At 34.2% G+C, this 20,605-nt stretch overlaps 1 protein-coding gene across 1 annotated transcript in view; it reads right to left on the bottom strand.

Moving 5' to 3' along the window:
- Positions 1-798: 798 nt before the first annotated feature.
- Positions 799-20,605, bottom strand: part of PCDH11X (protocadherin 11 X-linked) — a 199,529-nt gene continuing 179,722 nt past the window's right edge. The window contains 2 exon segments of the mRNA XM_004685886.2: positions 799-942; positions 944-1,526. Of these exon segments, the coding sequence (XP_004685943.2) occupies positions 822-942; positions 944-1,526 (704 nt within the window). The 3' untranslated portion in view covers positions 799-821.

The following is a 20,605-nucleotide window of genomic DNA, read 5'->3' as shown; positions in this document are numbered from 1 at the left end:
TGATTTCTGGTGTAGTATATACTAAATTACAAATGTATTTTTTTTTTTAAAAAGAGGCCCTTTTTAGTCAATATTTGTCTAAATTTGGGCATAGTTATTGCACTTCAGTGTCTCGAACTCTACTAAAGAGTAGAGAAATAGGTTACAAACATAAATCTGTACAGCTTATGTACTTTCTTTACTGAAAATGTACATATAAATTGTATCAATGATATATTCTTGAAACAAATCCTGAAAACATAAAAAAGGCAAAGGTAAAGAATCTGAATATTTAAAAATGCACCTACTGTGCATTTTTGAAGATAGAAACACTAATAAAAAAAGTGGATACAAATATCAACTATCAAAAAAGAAAGAAAAATACTACTTACTTGATCCTTCTAATATTATCTGAACAAAAATTTATATAAACTAAAGATACTTTTAGAAAGTCAAATACTTACTTGTTTTTCATTTCTCATTTACTGTGAATTGGGTCCACAAATATCGGGATGGAAAAAAATCAGTAATATTATATAAATTGGTAACAATAAGTGAAAATATTACAGTGAATCAAACTTATTATACATATATATATATACACACTACATTATAATTTCCATCATCACAAGCCTTTCTGTACAAAATGATATAAATTTTTCAATTTCTTTTATTTTTAATGTACCATCTGATTTAAATAAGTTATAATTTTTTTAACTTTGCTTAACAGTCTAGCACTATACTTTGATTCTGGTATCTGTTTATATTTATATAGCTATTTACAAATCTAACAATTTGAAATATTCACTGAAATTGGATCTTAAATTTTCATTATATACATCCTATTGCAAAATGTGAAATGGCCATCTTAAGTATTTTAGGGGTTTTTCTTCCACAAAGGGGTTATCACTTCAAGACGGTCTGGCCTATTGGCCTAGAGTAAAGATTGTCATGGGAATGGCTAACAGAATTATCACTAGAATAAAGTCTTTCAGAACAGCTATAAATCTGAGAACTTTGCACTTTCTGGTCAAGAGTAAACAGTCTATCAGATCCAGCACCTTGCACTCAAACTTATTACAAACCCATTGGTGGCTGTGTAAGTATACGATGGTTGGCAGCATCGTGTGGCATAGGAGGGCGGGAATGGATTCCAGCAACCTAAGCTAAGGGAGGACTGTAGTGGAGGGCCGAGGCCTGTGCTGGTAGGGGACTGTGGGTAAGAGCAGGAGCTTGTGCTAGAGGAGAACTATGGTGGAGAGCAGACCCTTGTCCTGTTGGAAGGCTATGGCACAGAGAGATAGCCTGAGTCACGAGAGGGTTGTGGCAAAGAGCTATGGTCTGTGTCACAGGAGGACTGCAGGAACAAACAGAGACTTGTATCAGGGATGGATTGTGACATAGAGCAAAAGTCTGTGGCTGTGAAGGGCTAGAATGGGTCAGAGAAGTAGGCATCCAGCAGGCATCAGAATGACCCAAGATGAGACATTCTTGAGTACAGTTGTCAGAGATCTCTTCCACAGTTGGTTGAACAGTTATTTCTGTAGCTGTTAGGATGTGAAACAAATAAAACAATTTATATTTTAAAGGCATTTTATTAGCTAATTAAGACAACTCATTGTTACAAGAAAAGTAAACCTAAACATAAATACATCATAGACTTCCAATATTTTCAAAAGTGGCATTTGATTTGTAAAGAAATAATTACTAGAGAAACATGAGTCAGTCAAAGTAGATGGATGGAGAGTCATGCTTATAATTAAGGTACCTATTATCCCCAAGTTGGATGTTTTTAAAATGTTTGTAACTATAAATGAAGACTATCATCACTGACCTATACATTCAAGTCAAATGAAATGTAGCTACTAACACAGTAGAGAGTAGTGCCAATAAAAAAAAAATGAGAAAAACTTAGAACCATATTATAAAAAAACAATTTTAGCTAACCATTTCGTTAAGAATCTAACTGGAGAATAAATCTAAGAAGAAAGTAGATTACTTTAGAAAGAGTTTATTGAAATCTAAGATGTCTTTTAGTTTCAAGATTTAAATATAACTATCTCAAAGGTAATTTCTGAATACCTAATTTTCTGATAATAAATTAGTTTAGTATGAGAAATTAGAGTTCAGCAACATAATAAACTACAGATACAAAGTACTTAGTTTTAAACTACATTACTTTCTAAAACTCTTCATATGGTTTCTGTAAAATTTTCAGATGCCAATAAATATCAAATATCAATATGCATATTATACAAATACTAGCAAGTTATAGTACAGCTAAATCATATAAACTGATTATAGGAAAAAGGAATGTTATAAAATGGAATAATGGATATTGCATCAAGATATAACATCAATTTTCTAAGAAGACATAACAATCATAAAAATTAAAAATAGAAATTCAAGTTCCTATAAATCTTTAACAGAATATAGAATCCAGGTGCTATAATTACCCTATCACATTAAAAAATATAGGACATTAAAGAACTGACTCTGAAGACTATTTTTCTCAAGAAGATAAATGCTTATCCTCATTTGGAATATATTTAAAAATATCTCCATGAGATTAACATTTAAAATATTCTATACAGAGGTTTTAGCTAGAGCAATTAGACATTAGGAAATAAAAGAAATCAAGGTTGAAAAAGAAGTGAAGATACCATTATTTATAGACAATGTACTATATACTGAAAACCCTTAAGATGCCACTGAAAAGCTATTAGAAATAGTTAAATGAAGATTGTAAAGTGGCAGCTTACAAAATGAGCACAAAAATCTGTTATTTCTAATATTCAATGAAACAGTGAAAATAAATTAAGAAAAGCATTCTATTCATAATAAAATGAATCAAAAACCAAGGGATTAACTTAAACAAGAAAGTACAGGATTTACACAGTGAAAACTATAAGACATTATTAAAGGATTTAGATCATGACATAAGGAGATGGAAAGACCTTCCATGCTATGGATCGGGAGAATCGATAGAGTCAAAATGACTCTTCTACTAAAAGTGCTGTATAAATTTAATTCAGTATCTGACAAAATATCAATACTACTCTTCAAATAAATTGAACAATATTGTTAAAATTTATATGGGTACTACTTTTGAAATAAATTGAATGATGTTGTTAAAATTTATATGGAACCATAAAAGGACTAAAATAGCAAAGGCAATCCTGAGAACTATGTATAGAGATAAAGATATAATGTTACCTGGCTCTGAACTATACTGTAAATCAAGTATAATAAAAACAAGATGGCATTGGCATAGAAATAGATACGTGGATCAATGGAACAAAATCAAAATCCCAAATAAACCCATGCATGTATCAATATTAAAACACAATAAAGGACTCACTACCATACAGTGGGGGAAAAGGGAATATCTTTATAGGTACTGGGAAAAAATGTAAAAGAATAAAGTTGCTTCACTTTCTAACTCCATGAACAAAAATAGAGAAAGTAATTCAAAATGAAAAAAGATTTATAAACCTGCAAAAATAAAATACACAGGAGAATACATTCACAATATGTTTCATGACATTTATAATAAAGATATTTATTGCTAGGGAATCTACTCCTATGCCAAGGGAAATAAAGGCATAAAGAAACAGTTGGGACTACCTCAAATTAAAAAGCTTTTACACAGTGTGAAGAAATACAAGTAGATTAAAAGACATGTTATTAAAAGAGAGAAAATGTTTACACATTATATAACTGACAAGGCATTAATATCAGGTTACATAAACATATTCAGTTTGACTATTAAAAGAAAAACCCAATTAATAAAAGGGCAATCGATCTGAACAGATAATTCACTGAAGATGATATCCAGAAGGCCAAAAGATACATGTAAAAATATTCATTATAGTTTTTAATGCAGGAGATGCAGGTCAATAGCACAATGAGATTTCATCTTACCTGGGCGAGAATTGGGAAGATTTAAAGGCCACTGCTTAAGTGCTGTCGAGGATGTGAAAGAGTAACCCTCTCTCACAGTTTTGGCAACATAAACTGATGTAGGCATTTTTTGGGAAAGTGAGAAACTATCAATTAAACAAACAGGGCCCTTTCTGGTGGTGCAACAGGTTAAAGTATAGCACTACGAAGCTAGCTGCAGTGGCTTCAGCATGAGTTCGATCCCCAGCCATGTGACCCACATGGCACAGCAGACCTCTCCTGACACGCCCGCTGCTCCCCTCAGCAGTGTACTTCATAGACCTGCCTGTTCTTCTCCCCACTTGTCTCTGGTGAATCCTTTCAATCCCCCACTCCTCTGGCCTGTATCACAGTTCTGTGTGCATAAATAAACACATCTTTAAAAAAACAAACAATCCCTTCCCCACGTTTTCTATATTTTTATTGAAGCATTTATGATAGCTAAGACATGGCAATAAAGAGTGCAGAGTGGTAGGGGGCTGTATCAGAAGATGTATTATATCAATACAATGGAATATTATTCAGTTATAAGAAAAAATCTTGCCATTTGTAAAAAAAAAATAGGAGTTCAAGGGTTTAGTTAAATTTATGAAAGTTACATTTATTTTGATCATTTTTTTCTTGCCATTATTCCCCGAACACCAATTATTTATATAGCACTAATACTGTGTTAGTGATTGCATATAATTTAGAAATGATTTCAATTACATGGGAGGACGTGCCAAGGTTATGGGCAAACACTACATTTTACATAAAGTATTTGACCACATGGAATTTTACAATATTAATGTATTTTATTATCTTTTTCTTGTATAATTGCCCTGATGAAAGCAGACATCCTATATCTTGCTCTGTTTTTAGGGGAAAACATGCAGCATTTCACTGTTAAGTATTTTCTAATTTTATGGCTACTTCTTTAACAGCTTTAACTTCTAGAGTGTGTTATTTAAATTTCCCATATTTGTTAGCTTTGTAAATTAATTAATTTTATTTATTTCTAATCTCATTGCTTTGTAGTCAGAGAGCAGATTATAGATTCAATTATTTCAATTCATTGTGTCTTGTTTTATTGTCTATCCTGTAGTCTATACTACAGAAAGTTGCATGTAAGATAATGTGTATTCTGCTCTTACTGAATATGGTGTCCTATAAATATATGCTTACTATAGTTCATCTACAGTGCTGTTCACAGTTTTTTCCTTATCGGTCTCCTGTTTCTTCCTACAATCCTGTCATTTTTTGATTCATAGTTTTTGAGTCACTAATTATGATTAGGTGCATATATGTTTATTTTCACTATATCTTCCTAGTCAATTGACACATTTATCATGATAAAATGCTCCCCTTTAACTCTAGTTACACTGCCTAGGTGCCAGATAGTACAACATCTATGGGCCAGTCAATGTAATTAACCAGATAAACAGAAGGAAAAATTATATCAATGCATGCACAGAAAGTATCTGATATGCTTCAATACCAATATAAGATAAAAAGTCTCAAAAATGTGATAAAGGAAATATACTTCAATATCATAAAGACCATACATGAAAAAGCCATAGCTAACATTTTAACTCAATGATAAAAAACAAACAAGAAACTGAAAGCTTTTCTTCTAATATAAAGTACAAGACAAAGATGTCTACTTTTCTCCCTGCTATTCAACATGGTATTGGGAATCCAAGCTAGAGCAATTACATGAGAGAAAAATTTAAAAGAATCCAAATTGGGGAAGAAATATGTGCCTCAATATTTGACAAAAACATGAAAATATACATTGGAAATCCTAAAGATTCCACTAAAATACTATGAGAAATAACATCAGTACATTCAGGTGGCAGGCTACAAAGCAAGTATGTGAAAATCTGTTGCATTCTTATCTTCAAACAACTAGAAGAGAAAGGAATCATATTGATAATCTCATTTAAAATCACATCAAAAATACCTAGGAATAAACATAACAAAAATGATCAAAGACCTGAGCAATGAACACTATAAGAAATCGTTAACACAGTCAGAAGATGGCACAAAGAAAGAGAAGATAATCCCTACTCGGGGATTGGAAGAATTAACACTACTAAGTGATTGTCTTACATAAAGCAATATACAGGCTCAATACAATTCCTATCAGAGTTTCAATGACATTCTTCAAAGAAATAGAACAAACAGTACTTAAATTGGTATGACATCACAAATTCCTGAGTAGTTAAAGCAATTCCTCCAAAAGGGTCTGGTAGGATAAGAGACCAAACCTGGGGAGGTACCCAATGGACTGTTATGGATGGAATATTACAGATGATTTGGTGTTGGGCATGGTGTAGCAACACAAATCTGATGAGTTATAAATCTATGTATGCCCTTACACCAGATATAATGTTGTAAATCAAAGTCCATTCAATAAAAAATACAATGAAAATGAGTAAAATTAAAAAAGTAAATTCTTACACAAAGTTTAATTCATGGGCAATTGTCCACATAGATATGTGTGCACAATTTATAATAATTTACATTTTTAATTTCATTTTTGTAATCTGAATAATCTAGAATGCCTTGCTGAAAATCCTAGTTTCAATTAGGACTTTAAAATAATTTCCATTGTTCTACATCTAAGTATGTAAAATCACGCCAACTACAAATGAATCATTATTGAACAAACACCCAGCAAACAGAAGTGCAATTGATAATCTAAAAGTTTCAATTTGATAAATGCTGCTAAATCGTTCTTTTAAGCATATTATCGTTTGTGGAATGAATAGTATCTGTTAATATTATTGATATTATTTAATTAGCTTGCCAAACTATTTCTCCACCATATAGTATGACACAAGCATAGGTTAACTAGGTTTAAGGTCAAAATAGAATAGATTTTTAGCTAGTGGAATTCAAATTAACTACATTTAAAGCCACAGTCATGGAGGGTTTCTGTAATTCATTACTAATCTTTAACCTATAAAAAAAATATTCTTCCTGGAAAAAATATATTATCCTTGAAAAACAAATCAAATGTGCTATGTGCTAATCTTTTTTTATTAGCAGTTTATTTTTACATCATTTTGTATATTTTTTATCTCAATTGTTCAAATGTGCTAATCTTTTATAGCGAAAATATGGTGTGTTATATAATTGATCATTTAACCATGTTGAAAAAAACAACAAAACTTAAGATTTATATGCTGGTCAAAAATTTTCCCATCAATCTACCTTACTGGGAAAATGAAACATATGGCCGGTAACAAAAAATGCCTAAGCACAAAGAATTTATTGCAGAGATTCTTCCAATCTCCTTGGAGATCATTTACAAGTGAATGTTGCCATTTACAGTTGCTGAGCACTAAGGAAAACTTAGTGCTCAAATATCTGTGCTCACATATATTTTGAAATATAATTTTAGTACTACAAAATGAACACAGTTGTTAAGAGTGTAATTAATCCGTTCATCTTAGAGAGAAAATGTGGTCTTAGAAGTTTAAGCATATTAGGTAATCCCTGGTGGTGCAGTGGGTTAAAGTGAAACACTGTGAAGTTGGCATGGCTGCCTCAGTGCGAGTTCGATCCCCAGCCACAGAGGTGACCCACATGGCACAGCAGACCTCTCCTGGCCCGCCCGCTGCTCCCCTCAGCAGTGTACTTCCTCAATCTGCCTGTTCTGTTCCCTACTCTGTCTCTGGTGAATTCTCTCACAGCTTCTGCACCTCTGGCCTGACACAAGCTCTGTATGCTTAAATAAAGTATTTTTTAAAAAGATTAAAAAATAAAATAAAATTTGTTCCCAATTAAACACGCAAGGTTACCCATCCTCTCATGGATAAATGCCTGGCCAAACAGGATTGGCCCAAAGCAGGGTCACTGAGACCTGAGAGCCTGCCACAAGTCTAAGGCACTTTCAGATGGGGACTAGTAGGAAATGGGCAGAAGGACCTGGCAAGTGAGGGATGAAAGGAGCAAAACAAAATTAGGAGTCAAGATAAAGGCTGCCATGGTCAGCCTTTCCACGGGTCACTCACCTACATTTCAAATGTCTCCTTCCATGTTCCCAGAGTCTCAGGCACAAGTCCAAGATTGAGAATTAAGTGTGACTTCTTCACACATTCCTCTGCTCCATGTGCTACTTCCGAGCCTTCTCCCTGCTCCTCCAATCTGAGGTCCTTTTTCCCTTCCCCTAGATTCTCAGCTCTTTCATTGGGTATGGCAGGGAACCTCCTCTTTTAAGGTTCCACTCTTACAATCCCCCCCTTTCATTTTTAGCCACCATTTCTATTATTGTAGTGATAGCTAGAATTAGCAAATTTAAGCCTAGGTGTTAAGGTGGAAGCAACTTTATTATTGATCTATAACTGGTAATTGGTGGTAACCTCAATGGATTCTTGGAGCGATCAGGGTTTTTCAAGGTCTGGATCAGAGAAATTAGAGAGCATTTTTCTGGATTATGCTTGAGTGAGTTTGCTATGGGAATTTTTGTGCACACCATTTGTTTGGGGCATGTTTGACATTTGAATTCTTGGATTTATTTAATTGCTGGTGAAGACAAGATTCTCAGACTGTTTCATACTAAGGAAGGTCTGTTTGGGGTAGCATTCTATTTGTTAAAGCCTCCCTAGAGGCACCAGAAATTTAGTTCAGAACCTTCAAGTTGGTGGGATCCCACTTGTGATATGTTTTTGCATTGGGGATTGGCACCAGGATTGGATACCAGTGTTGTGGTCCAGATATGTAAAAGGGTGATCCTCAGGGAAAGGGGAGGTTCCATGTTCCCTGCCCAGCACTAATGAAGGGTGGAGCTGGGAAGGGAGAAGAAGTATAGGGAACTGGGAAAAGGGAGGAGGGACAGCAAGAAGACCTGGAGGAGGCGCATGGAGCAGAGAGACAGGTGAAGAAAATCGCTTACTTCTAGGCTTCTTGACCTTGGACTTTTATCAAGGACTTTGGGTAAATGGAGGAGACATTTGGAAGAGACAGAGATGTGGAGAGACCCAGCAGTAAACTAACAGTGGAAGCTTTTATTTCGACCATTTTTATTGTGTTCTATTGTGTTCTTTTTCTTCCAGCCTTGCCTTGCCCCTTCTGCCTATATCCTATGGGTCGCCATCAGATGTTGCAGACAGGTGGCTTGCTTTTGGGTTTCTGCTGCCCTGCTTTAGGTCAACCCTGTTTGACTGGATATTTACCCATGAGGGGATGGGTATCTTTGGGTGCTTGATTTAGAAACTATAATCTTTCTCTTCAATTGCACACTAATTCTTTTAAAGTTCTTTTATATTGAAGGGCTCACACTACACTATGCTTAGTCTTGATGTGGTAGAAGATAGAGCTTATTTCGAGCCAGGAGGGCTTGGGGGTCCTGAATGCCCTTCGCTTTGCCCTGTAACAGTTTGGGGGATTTATCTGTACTTTGATTTTGATGTTGCTCTTTCATCTTCTGTTTCAGGAAATGCTAGGATTGCACTATTGGGGGCTAATAGGAGCAAAGAGATGATTCCTTCTGACTGAAAGTTAATTTGATTTTGCTCTTTCAGCTTTTGTACAGAATACCCAAGGATTGACTTCTAATGTGAGGGCTTGAACACTGAGAAGCTCTACTTTAGACAAGTGTAGACTAAAACTGTAGGAAATAAAATTCTGGCATAGTTTTCAGAATCCAGCTTATAATAACTAAATATTACAATGAATATTATTTGTGAAAAACTGGCAATATACTGTAAAACTTTTGTTTTATATGTGACAGTTTTAAATATTTATTACTGTCTACTCATTGCAGAATGGTGGGGGGTTAGAGGGTGAGTGAAAGTTGGTTGAAATCTGAGATAAAATATCAATAAACAACTTTCTGTTCTAAGTACAGTATGAACTGTGAAATGTCAAGAAGGTCATGTACTTTCCTGGTCACAATTTATGGTTTGTCTTGATTCCGATGATTAAGGTCCAGTAAACTACCTTTGTAGCACTACTGTCCCATGGAAATATAAAGCATAGCGATAAGCCACATGTGTACTTTAAAATTGTAAGTTAATTTAAACAATATACTTAACATGGTAGAGATAAAATTATTGGCATTTCAACATGTCATCAATATAAAAATTGATAAAATACTTTTGCACTACTTTTTAATACCAGCTTTTTAAAATCCTAAGTTTATTTTGCCATTAGAGAACATAGCAATTTTAGCTATCTACATTGTGAGGACTTAGCAGTCACGCTGCTAGTAGTAATTATATTGGACATTAGAGAAAAAATAGTGAAACTGAGCTCTTCGATTTGCTCACAGTGACTTGAAGAAGAGAAAAGAAAACCAGAAATTATTTTGGTGCTATGCCTATTAACAAATTCTAATGGTTCTCTCTTACCCTTTTATGGGTGATTCTTGTATAAAGGCTATTTAGAGAAACATATCCTTTTCATTTTAGGGCATTTTTAGGTAAATGAGGAGAACACTATAAAATATTGCAGGGTTTTTATTTTAAAATCTAAAGAAAATTAGAATCCGGATTTTCTTATAGGACTTTATCTTTTGAAATCTTGTCTGGTAATGGTAACCGGAGATTTAAATAAACAGGAGGACCTGGGTCCTAAGTATCTATGGATGGAAAAATTGACAACATTAAGTACTATCTCTGGAAATTTTTATTTCTTACATCCTTTTCAGAATGTTTAATAGACTAACCAAACTAGGTGGTTGTACTTCTTTTAAGTTCAAATTAAACAAAAAAGTAAAAAGCCCATTTTTTTGGATTGGAAGAAAAGCTGTGTTTGTCATGTCAGTATAGCCTCGCTAAGGAAAACACTTCCAAATCATATGAAGTTTGGAGGCTTCATAACATAACGTTTCTTTCTATATATATATATTTATACATGTTTTATTTGTGTATATAAATTTGACTTGCATATATAAATTATATAAGATACACATATCTATAGAACTCTTTCTCTGTGGAATACTCTGTAAGTAGGTGAGTAGTCTGGGCACGTGACACCCTGAAGAGATATTAGGCATCCTGAAGTATTTAGGCAACCTGAGTATGCAACATTAATAAACAAAGCCAAAGAAAATCTTCATAACTTTTACAAGCATCAAATTCAGTGATAATGCCTGACTACAGCAAATATCTTTACTGCATCCTTGTTTTCTCAATACTGTTGTGCCGCAACCACTACCCAATGGCTTATGGAAAGCCTGACCCATAAGCTTGGTATCATGTACAGTTTAGTGTGGGATGCAGGAGCTGGTTGACTATTATACTGCAAATGCTGTGCGAGAGTGAGCCCATGACAGGGGAATCCCCTTAATACATAACACAAGATTACATGACAGTTGAGAAGCTGTAATACAGTATTCCTTAAGAGGACATATTCAAATCCTTTTTGACAGGATGTGATCTTACCACTGCTTAAACAAACATTCAGAAATGTCCACAATGTTCATATTTAATTGTGTAAGCAATGATAATATATCAGTAAAATATTATTTACTCATATTAATAATAGTTGCTCAACAAAATAGTTACACAGGGAAAGGTTGGAATGAGTAGGGTAGAGAAAATGTACTGTGAGTTATAATGTAATTAGAGTTGGAGAATACTGTGTAAAATTAGTATATTTTCTTCTATAATGTTAATATAGCCATATACAGATAATTAAATTAACTTGGGTTTTATGAGAGTCACTTCACTTTTTAATAACTTTGCATCATATGTCTCTGGGCCTTTATAATTTTGTGCCCATCTATTAAAGGACCAACTAATAAATACATCCATATATATAAAACATCTATGATATAAAAGGCATTTTGCAAATGTTAGTTTTAACATATTATTGCCTGGTGTCAGTGAGCTCTTATCTCATGTCACACAAATTGAGGGCATGTACTGTGAGAATTAGTTTAAGGGAGTTTATTTAGTGATAAAAAAGTGGAAGACTCACTGTAGAGACAGGGAGGGGGCACCAGAATTGGTATCCCCAAAACATGCAGGTTTGGGCTCTTGCATACTAAATACAGCTTGCTAAAGGGCCTCTATTTGTTGAGTACATGCATGGGGAGACAGCTTGCTAAAAACAATACACAGGCAGCTAGAAGCTCAGGAAACTTGCTGAGATTAAAACTCAGCCCCTCCCTCCTGCTCCTCTTATCCAGCACTTCTGGTGGTTTCCTACTCATAGACACAGGGCCTATAATTTTACATTATTCTGTCATTTTTATTTGCCACCTTCATCTTGTGGGCCTCCACCCTGCCTACCTAGCCAGAATCTGCCTCAACAACACCGTTCCAACATTTTTATGAAGAAACCAAACATATTAGTTTCTAACTATGAAGATTAATAGGAGACAAATAGTCATCAGTGCCCTGATTATTATTTAATACATTTATCCAATATTAGTTTCATGAAAGCATTGCTCTTCCACTGTAGTGTAGATATTTATAGGTAAGCATTTAGTAAATTTGCAATGCTTGTTGTATTAAATAGAATGCCTTTTGTATTAGTGAATCTTGCCTAATCTTAGTGAATCTCTACGTCCTAGTTAACAGTCAAAATAGGTGATTGTATTTGAATATTTGGAGGTTCCAAATGTCACTTTATATAATAGTAATTATTAAAATGCTTCAACTACTGTCAAACGGTGAAAAGGCATCTCGTGTATACCAATATTAATGTAGTATGTACGCTAATACAAAAAGCATCCTCTTTCATATAACAGTATTGAAATACTTACAATTTAAAATTTAAAATTTTTTTCTGTTGAAAGAACAAATGAGTTTTGAGAACTATAAGACTTTCTTACCTCATAATAAATATTTCTTCAAAATTTAACATCATGGACCATTTAATCAATCTTTCTATTATTATGCAAGTTTATAACTTAGGTAATTATAATAATAATAAAGGCTTTACTATCACAAGTAATTCAAACTTTAATGACTACAAAGACAATAAATTGATTTGTGTTTGTTCAGGCTTTAAAATACCTTTGTATTGGCCCTCCCTGGTGGCGCAGCGGGTTGAAGCACAGCATTGAGAATCTAAAGCCCCTTCTGCATGAGTTTGATTCCCAACTGCCCTGGAGGTGACCACATGGCGTGGCAGATCTCTCCTGGCTCGCCCGCTGCTACCCTCAGCAGTGTGCTTCATCCATCTGCCTGTTCTGCTCCCCACTCTGTCTCTGGTGAAGCCTGTCACCGCCCCTGCACCTCTGGCCTGTACCCCAGTTCTGTATGCACAAATAAATAAATCTTTAAAAAAAAAAACCTTCGTATTAACTTTATAAAAAATCATACTTAATTAGGCTAATTGTATCATCTTGTCACATAACTAACCTTTCTTTATTATTAAAGTTATGATTCTTCCTTGGAAAATGCTTCTTATTATATGTGAAAAAAAACATGAATATTTGTGATAGTAGTGAAAACTTTCTGATCTTTTTCTGTCATTATCATTAACCACTAATAATTCTAGGGTAAATATAATACTATATGTTTATTATAGTTATATTTTTTAATATTCTTAATTTTAAACATGAACAATGAAAAATAACTATGCAAATATGTTGCCTATGTTTATAAGATTTTACTATTATAGCAATTTTACTATTATAGCAATTATAAAAAATAACAAAATCATGTTTTTATTTAAAATATATCAGACATAACTTTTCAAATAAATATAAGCCATTTTTAAGACAGAAAAAAAGCGATTATAAAACAAAATATAGGCTTAGACTCCCAAGTTCCTTTTTGTTATATACATATATACATAGAAAATAAGCATTGAATAAATTTGGAATGGGGCAACAGATATATAATAATTTCTTTATATATTTGATAATTAGGGTTTTTTACTCTTCTCTTTATTTAATTCTCTTTTAGAAATTTTTTTCCCAATTTATATGCTTACTTTTATAATAATAAAAACCCTTTAGTTTTTATATTCACATATACCTTTGGTATAAAAACATGCATTTGTAGAGATTTGAAATTATAAACTCTAAAACAAATATAATTATATAAAATAACTTTATCTCAATAAAGGTAATTGGAAAAAATAATGGAAACTTATTTCAAGACAGTAAAAATATATAAACTTTAAGAAACTCTATAGTAATTTGTGCTGTTTCAGTAATGTCAGCAAGTTGCTGGAACTTGCTGAACCCCTAAAAAAATTGAATTTGATTATTCCAACACAAATGTTAATACATGTCTAGAAATATAAAGCATTATGCCACTTATTTATCAAATATATCTCATTAGTATATGCTGAGTCATTTGGCAGATGAAAATCCAAACTTTTATTTTCATTTTTGTAATGTGAAATATTTTTTTAAAGATTTATTTATGCATACAGAGCTGGGGTACAGGCCAGAGGTGCAGGGGCGGTGAGAGGATTCACCAGAGACAGAGTGGGGAGCAGAACAGGCTGACTGAAAGTACACTGCTGAGGAGCAGTGGGTGGGTCAGGAGAGGTCTGCCACACCATGTGGGTTCACCTCCAGGGCAGGCGGGGGTCGAACTCATGCTGAAGTAGCTTTAGCTTCTTAGTGCTGTGCTTTAACCAGCTGCACCACCAGGGAGAGTCCCATAATGTGAAACGTTTTTAAAGGAGAGGGGAACAAGATCAAAATGGGGGTGTGAAGAGCACATGGGACTATGGTGATGGCACATGGGTGAAGTGGTAGTGGTAAGACCATGGGGATTACAACTGAGATGAAAAACCATACATTGTACTAAAATGAAGAATGATGTAAAAATACATTTAAAAAAAGAAAAGAAAAAGATTGATATTTTTAAGTAGGTTATCCCTAATTCCTTGCGTATTTAATTTACTCAACTTCCTTTATTTTATTGAGGTAACATCGGTATATCACCAATATTTACAGTGTTTTAAACCAACTTTACAACAATAAACATTAAAACAAAAAACAATAAACCGGAAATTGACTTCAAAAAATAAAAAATGAATCAAAGAAATAATTTATAGGTATAGGATCATGTTTATTTTACCTCAATATATCCACCAACGCCCCAATAATCCTTCACCATAGCCCATTCTATCACCTATGTAATTTAACCTTCCGTCTTCCACTCCCACTTTGTTAACCACAATAATATAGTCTGATTTCTAGGGTTTGTCATTGGTTTGGCTTTTTCTATACTATGGAAATCAGTATGGATATTTCTCAAAATATTAAAAATTAATCTACCAACCATCCTTGGTGTCTACCTAAAGAAAAAAAAAAAACACTAATTCAAAAGGACATCTGAATTCTTCTGTTTTACAGCACTATTTACAGTAACCACACTATGGAAACAACTTAAGTGACCAAAGACAAATGAGGATTAGGATGATGTGCTATATATACACAATGGAATACTATCCATCTATAAAAATGTTAAGCTCTTGCCTTTTACAATATGGGTGGGACTGAAAAGAATGCTACTATACAAATTATGTCAGGAGAAGAAAAGATAAATACTGGAGAAAGTCACTTATATGTGGAATATAAAGAAACCACAGGGCCCGATTCCTTGTGTTCTAATGTATTTTTATTTCAACATTAGTTTTCACAAGTATAAAAACTGACAGGTAATGCAAGTGTTTCTTTGTCACTTTCCTGTTTTCTTTCTATTGATGTCAACTTGGTTTACATCATTATGTTTTCAGAGTATATTCTCCTTTAGGTGTTATCACCATAACACCATTAAAGCATCTGCAGTCTACTGCCACAGACCACTGTGTTCCCTCCACACTGAACACAATGAACTCCCCTTTCTCCTCTAGAATCCTCAGTTCTATAGAGAAATGTCTATAGAAATGTCTATAGAGAAAAGTATTTTCTTACTTTTGCACATAGTCTTGACATCACTATAAAATCTTTGGTAGAATTTTTTCCCACTGAACCATGCTCCTTCCATTAGAAATACTAGTCAGAAGGGAAAGTTACACATTACACTGAATTGCACTGCTTTCTAGGCCATTCATATTCTCTAGAAGAATCAAGACATAAAGAGAAACAACCCCACGTTGCAATGGAGGCTGCATATCTGGGCAGCCTGTCAAATGCAAAATATTGCTTAAATGTATAAAGGTGGGCCCTCCCTGATGGTGCAGCAGGTGAAAGCACAGCACTAAGAAGCTAAAGCCACTTCAGCATGAGTTCGATCTCCAGCCCCAGAGGTGATCCACATGGCTCAGCAGACCTCTTCTGACCCGCCCACTGCTCCCCTAAGCAGTGTACTACGTCAGTAAACCTGTTCGGCTCCCCACTCTGTCTCTGATGAATCCTCTCACTGCCCCTGTACCTCTGGCCTGTACCCTAGCTATGTAATGCATAATTGAGTTCTGTATGCATAAATAAAATAAATCTTTAAAAAAATGTGTAAAGGAACCTGATACATACAAGCCATTTCTCTTATGGAGAGGATTATTTTAAGAAAAATAAATATGTTCATATTTTCCTTCTCTGAGGTTAATAATTTAAATGTATCTGACGCTTATACAGTTGGCCTTTCATATGAAATACATGGATTGAACCAATGGCAGATTCCATGATTTGGGATAGAAAATACATACCATGTAGTTAGAATTTGTAGTTTTGTCTGTGCTAAAAATGAACAGACTTTTTAAGCTTATCATAATTTCTAACCAATATAGTATCACAGACAGCTATCTATATAACATGTACTTTGTACTTGGTATCACAAATAAACTAGAGATGAATAAAAGTGCTTGGGATATGTTCATAAATTATATACAGATATTATGCCACTTCATTTATTTACTTCTCTCACACTTCATAGTATCAAGTAAAACAGTAAGATTGAAGCTCTGCTTTGTTTTTTAAACTATACCATTTTATATGACTTGAATATTCATGAATTTTGGTATCCGCAGGGACTCCAGAGCAAATTTCCTATAGATATCAACTGTATGTAGACAGGGCCATGGATTTCGCTATAAAGATTTAAAATTTCAACTAATTGCAATTTTCCTAGATTTTACCTGTCATATCTATTGGTTTTTGACAAAAATAATTGGAGCTAGATAAAGCTACTTACTGACAGTCACTTACTGATTTCACGAAAATATCTAGATTTACCTGACAGAACTGATATATCAATGGAACAAGTTTCAAGTGTATTATGACTTATATAGTGGTATAATTGAAAATAGACACCATGAATGACTAATCACCTACAAAATAAGTAAAGAGGCATTATTTTCCCAAAAAGCAAAGACAAAGTTATACTTCTTAAGTTCTTGAAAGCACTTGACATTCTGAGATTCCACATCACCCTGAGAAAAATTACACAAGTAGCAATAAAGGAATGGGAAAATTTCATATTCTAAATACTCAATGAAATTAACATTATCTGGAATGAAAGTCTTTTAATCCAAAAGCATCATTTCTACATCTAGGTTAAATTCCAAAAGAAAACACAAATTTCAGGGGTATTTTTGAATCATACAACTGAGGAAATATCGAATGAATTATATATTCATTTCATATTCATTAAAATAGAAGTAGAATACCTAAATATTTTTGCATAATTGTGCAAAATGTGCTGTGATGAAATATGAATAGCATTTAACTGACAGGCATTTCTATATAAATCATTTATATAAATCATGTTTATAAAATATGAAATGCAAATTTTAATGTTAGGGATAACTTTTGATGACAAAAAAGCACTTCTAACTGTATTACCAGTTTTTCTACCATATGCCTTCACACCTCCCTTTTCCTCTACATACAGATAGATTCCAATTTCAGTTCCTGAAAGATGTTTGTTTCACATACTTTCATTATGTGTGAAAAGAACCGTGGTGCTTTTTTTTTTTTTAAAGATTTATTTATTTGTGCATACAGAACAAGGGTGCAGGCCAGAGGCTCAGGGGCGGTGAGAGGCTTCATCAGAGACAGAGCGGGGAACAGAAATGCAGATCCAGGAAGCACTCTGCTGAGGGGAGCAGCGGGCGGGTCAGGAGAGGTCTGCCACGCCATGTGGTCACCTCCGGGGCAGGCGGGGATCGAACTCATGCGGAAGCGGCTTTAGATTCTCAGTGCTGTGCTTTAACCCGATGCGCCACCAGGGAGGGCCCTGAACTGTGGTACTTCTTTTAACTAAAACATTCATGTTCCACATTGACACACATTTTTTTATGGTTTCATGTAATATGTCATCTAACCTACACTTTTACCTCTGACTCATAATTTCCATAGATACTTGACATATAAATTTAGAGGAAACCATAATATAGGAAAAGCAAAAATAAACTGATCTGTTGCTTCTCGAGCTAAAGACAATTATAAATGCCATTACCAGCTGTATTTTTACTCAATTTACTCAAATATAGCTCTTACTCTGTGTTGTATAACACAAAATCCAGTTCCTAATTTCAAAATGATGAAAATGATGTAAAATTATTTCAAAATAATGCACATATTTTCTAAATGATATCGCAAATAATTATATTATCTACACTATCATTTATTTCTTTTGGAGAAGGTGTAGTAGAATGGGAAGTAGATCTGCAATAAAGGTGACTGAATTTGAACTTTGAAACTGTTACTTTAATTTTGGAGGTGCAGAGAAACTAAATGACCTCCCTATGACACACAGAAAATAGAATTAGCTATCAAATATCATTGCCAATAATCTCAAGTCATAGACCTATTATACTTTCACCACTTATATATGGTTGGTAGAATGAAAATTAATAGCCAATATCATATAGTCATATATTACATGTTTTATGCACACTACAGCACACTATAAAATATTAATTGCATGCATTCAGAATATGGAATTATTCAAACATATAGCAAAGTATGAGACAGAAAAGCTAAAAAAAATTATGTTATATTGCTATGGTAAAACGGAATATCTTACAGTACTCTAATTATAAAAAAATCAACAGAGCCCCTTAAGATGGCAGCAGAGAGAAGAATTGGGCTCACTTTTCAACATATTTACAACCAAGTTACACCAATATAAATACAATGACTAGAGGGACTAAATGCCTACTTTTATTCATCAAGGATGAAAAAGTAGCAAGAGGTAGGAAAATCATTAAATTAAACTGAGTTTGGGCCCTCACTGGTGGCACAATGGGTTAAATCTCAGCACTACAATGCTATCAGCAGCCACTGCAGCATGAGTTAGATTCCCCAGCCAGGGAGCTCACGCACATGGTGCAGCAGACCTCTCCTGTATGGCCCGCTGATCCTCTCAGCAGTGTATTTCAGTACATCTGCCTGTTCTGCTTCCCACTCTGTCTTGTGTGAATCTTTTCACCCTCTGTGCCCCTGGCCTGTACTTCAGTTCTTATATGCATAAAAAACAAATCTTTAAAAAAATAAAAAACTGAGTTTGGACTGGCAATGGGAAAGTATAACCTGTGAGAGGGAGTATCTCTCTATTGCTAATTCATTGGGACTTGAAAGCTCAGGGATCATACTGGCAAAGGGGTACACAGAGTAGGCATGTAGGATAGAACATGAGCCATTGGAGAACTATGGACGTACAGGTACAGAGTGGTGATATCAGCTTGAGAAAGTGGCTTCCAAATGAAAATATTAGTAGCCCAAACTGTTAGGATGGGTCACATTGGATCACATGTTTCTCCCTGTAGAAGAGGCTATTATTTGGAAGCTGTGGTTGTCTTATGAGTAATGTATGCCTTACCCCTACCTAGGGCCAAAGGTGAGATAACAATTAAGCAGAATACTATTATTCAATAGGGAAGCATCTGTTTCTTTTTTTTTTTTTAATTTATGTATCTATCTGCAGCAACATGGGTGGACCTGGAAGGGACTGTGCTCAGTAAAATAAGTCAGAAGGAAAAAGAAAAGTATTGAGTGGTTTCACTTATAGGAGGAATATAAAAGAACCAAATAAGACAGGGGTGGGGGGAAGAAAACAACAATACAATACAAAATACAAGACAAAGAAGAAGTACCTGTTTCTTAACTGTAGGAACAAGCACACCAGTATAATATTGTTACCAAAATGGCAAAGAAAACAATCCCTGGCTTGTGAACCTGTCCCTACACTGGGCTACATCTTACTATTCAACCACAGCCTAAAGGTTGAATTTGGCACAAGATTGCTCTAGACATTTATTTGGGGAATTGGTCTAAGGAAGCATGTCATCATGGATGCCCAGTACAAAAATTTGTGTTTCCATGACAATTAGGGGAAGCTTGGTGGCAATGGAGGTGAACATTCTGTGTGCTACTGCTCTGATTCCTACTACTGCCCTTTATTGGCACCATGGTGCAGTCATCTGAACAGTTGCAGATGCTTTTGCCCATGAGACAATAAACCTAAATATCTTGAGTGAAAGAATTGGGATTACAACCTGCTTTTTGTAAAAGTAGTAGAAAGTCAATTTATCAACAAAAGAAAAGCTTCCTATTATGACCCATACAAGTTGAAAAGGAGACACAATTATATTCCACAAATGCTGGAGAATTCTCAATATATTATAACTGTGGGATCTGCCTGATTTGGAGTTTAGGATAGAAGTTAGAACCATATTTATCTAATTACATACAACATGTGGTGTAAAAGTTACCATAAAATTTAAAACTTGGAGTCATAGCCCAACTACACTACTAGTTTACTGAATACATATGGTGGTTTATAGCAATATTTATGGTGGGAGTTTAATTGCAATGATCTAATAGTAATTTCTTACA

This window comes from Condylura cristata, unplaced genomic scaffold, assembly GCF_000260355.1.
Source record: "Condylura cristata isolate star-nosed mole 26May11 unplaced genomic scaffold, ConCri1.0 scaffold00019, whole genome shotgun sequence".
Classification (NCBI taxonomy): domain Eukaryota; kingdom Metazoa; phylum Chordata; class Mammalia; order Eulipotyphla; family Talpidae; genus Condylura; species Condylura cristata.
Note: the sequence above shows the minus strand (reverse complement) of the source record. Positions and strands in the feature narration are given on the sequence as shown.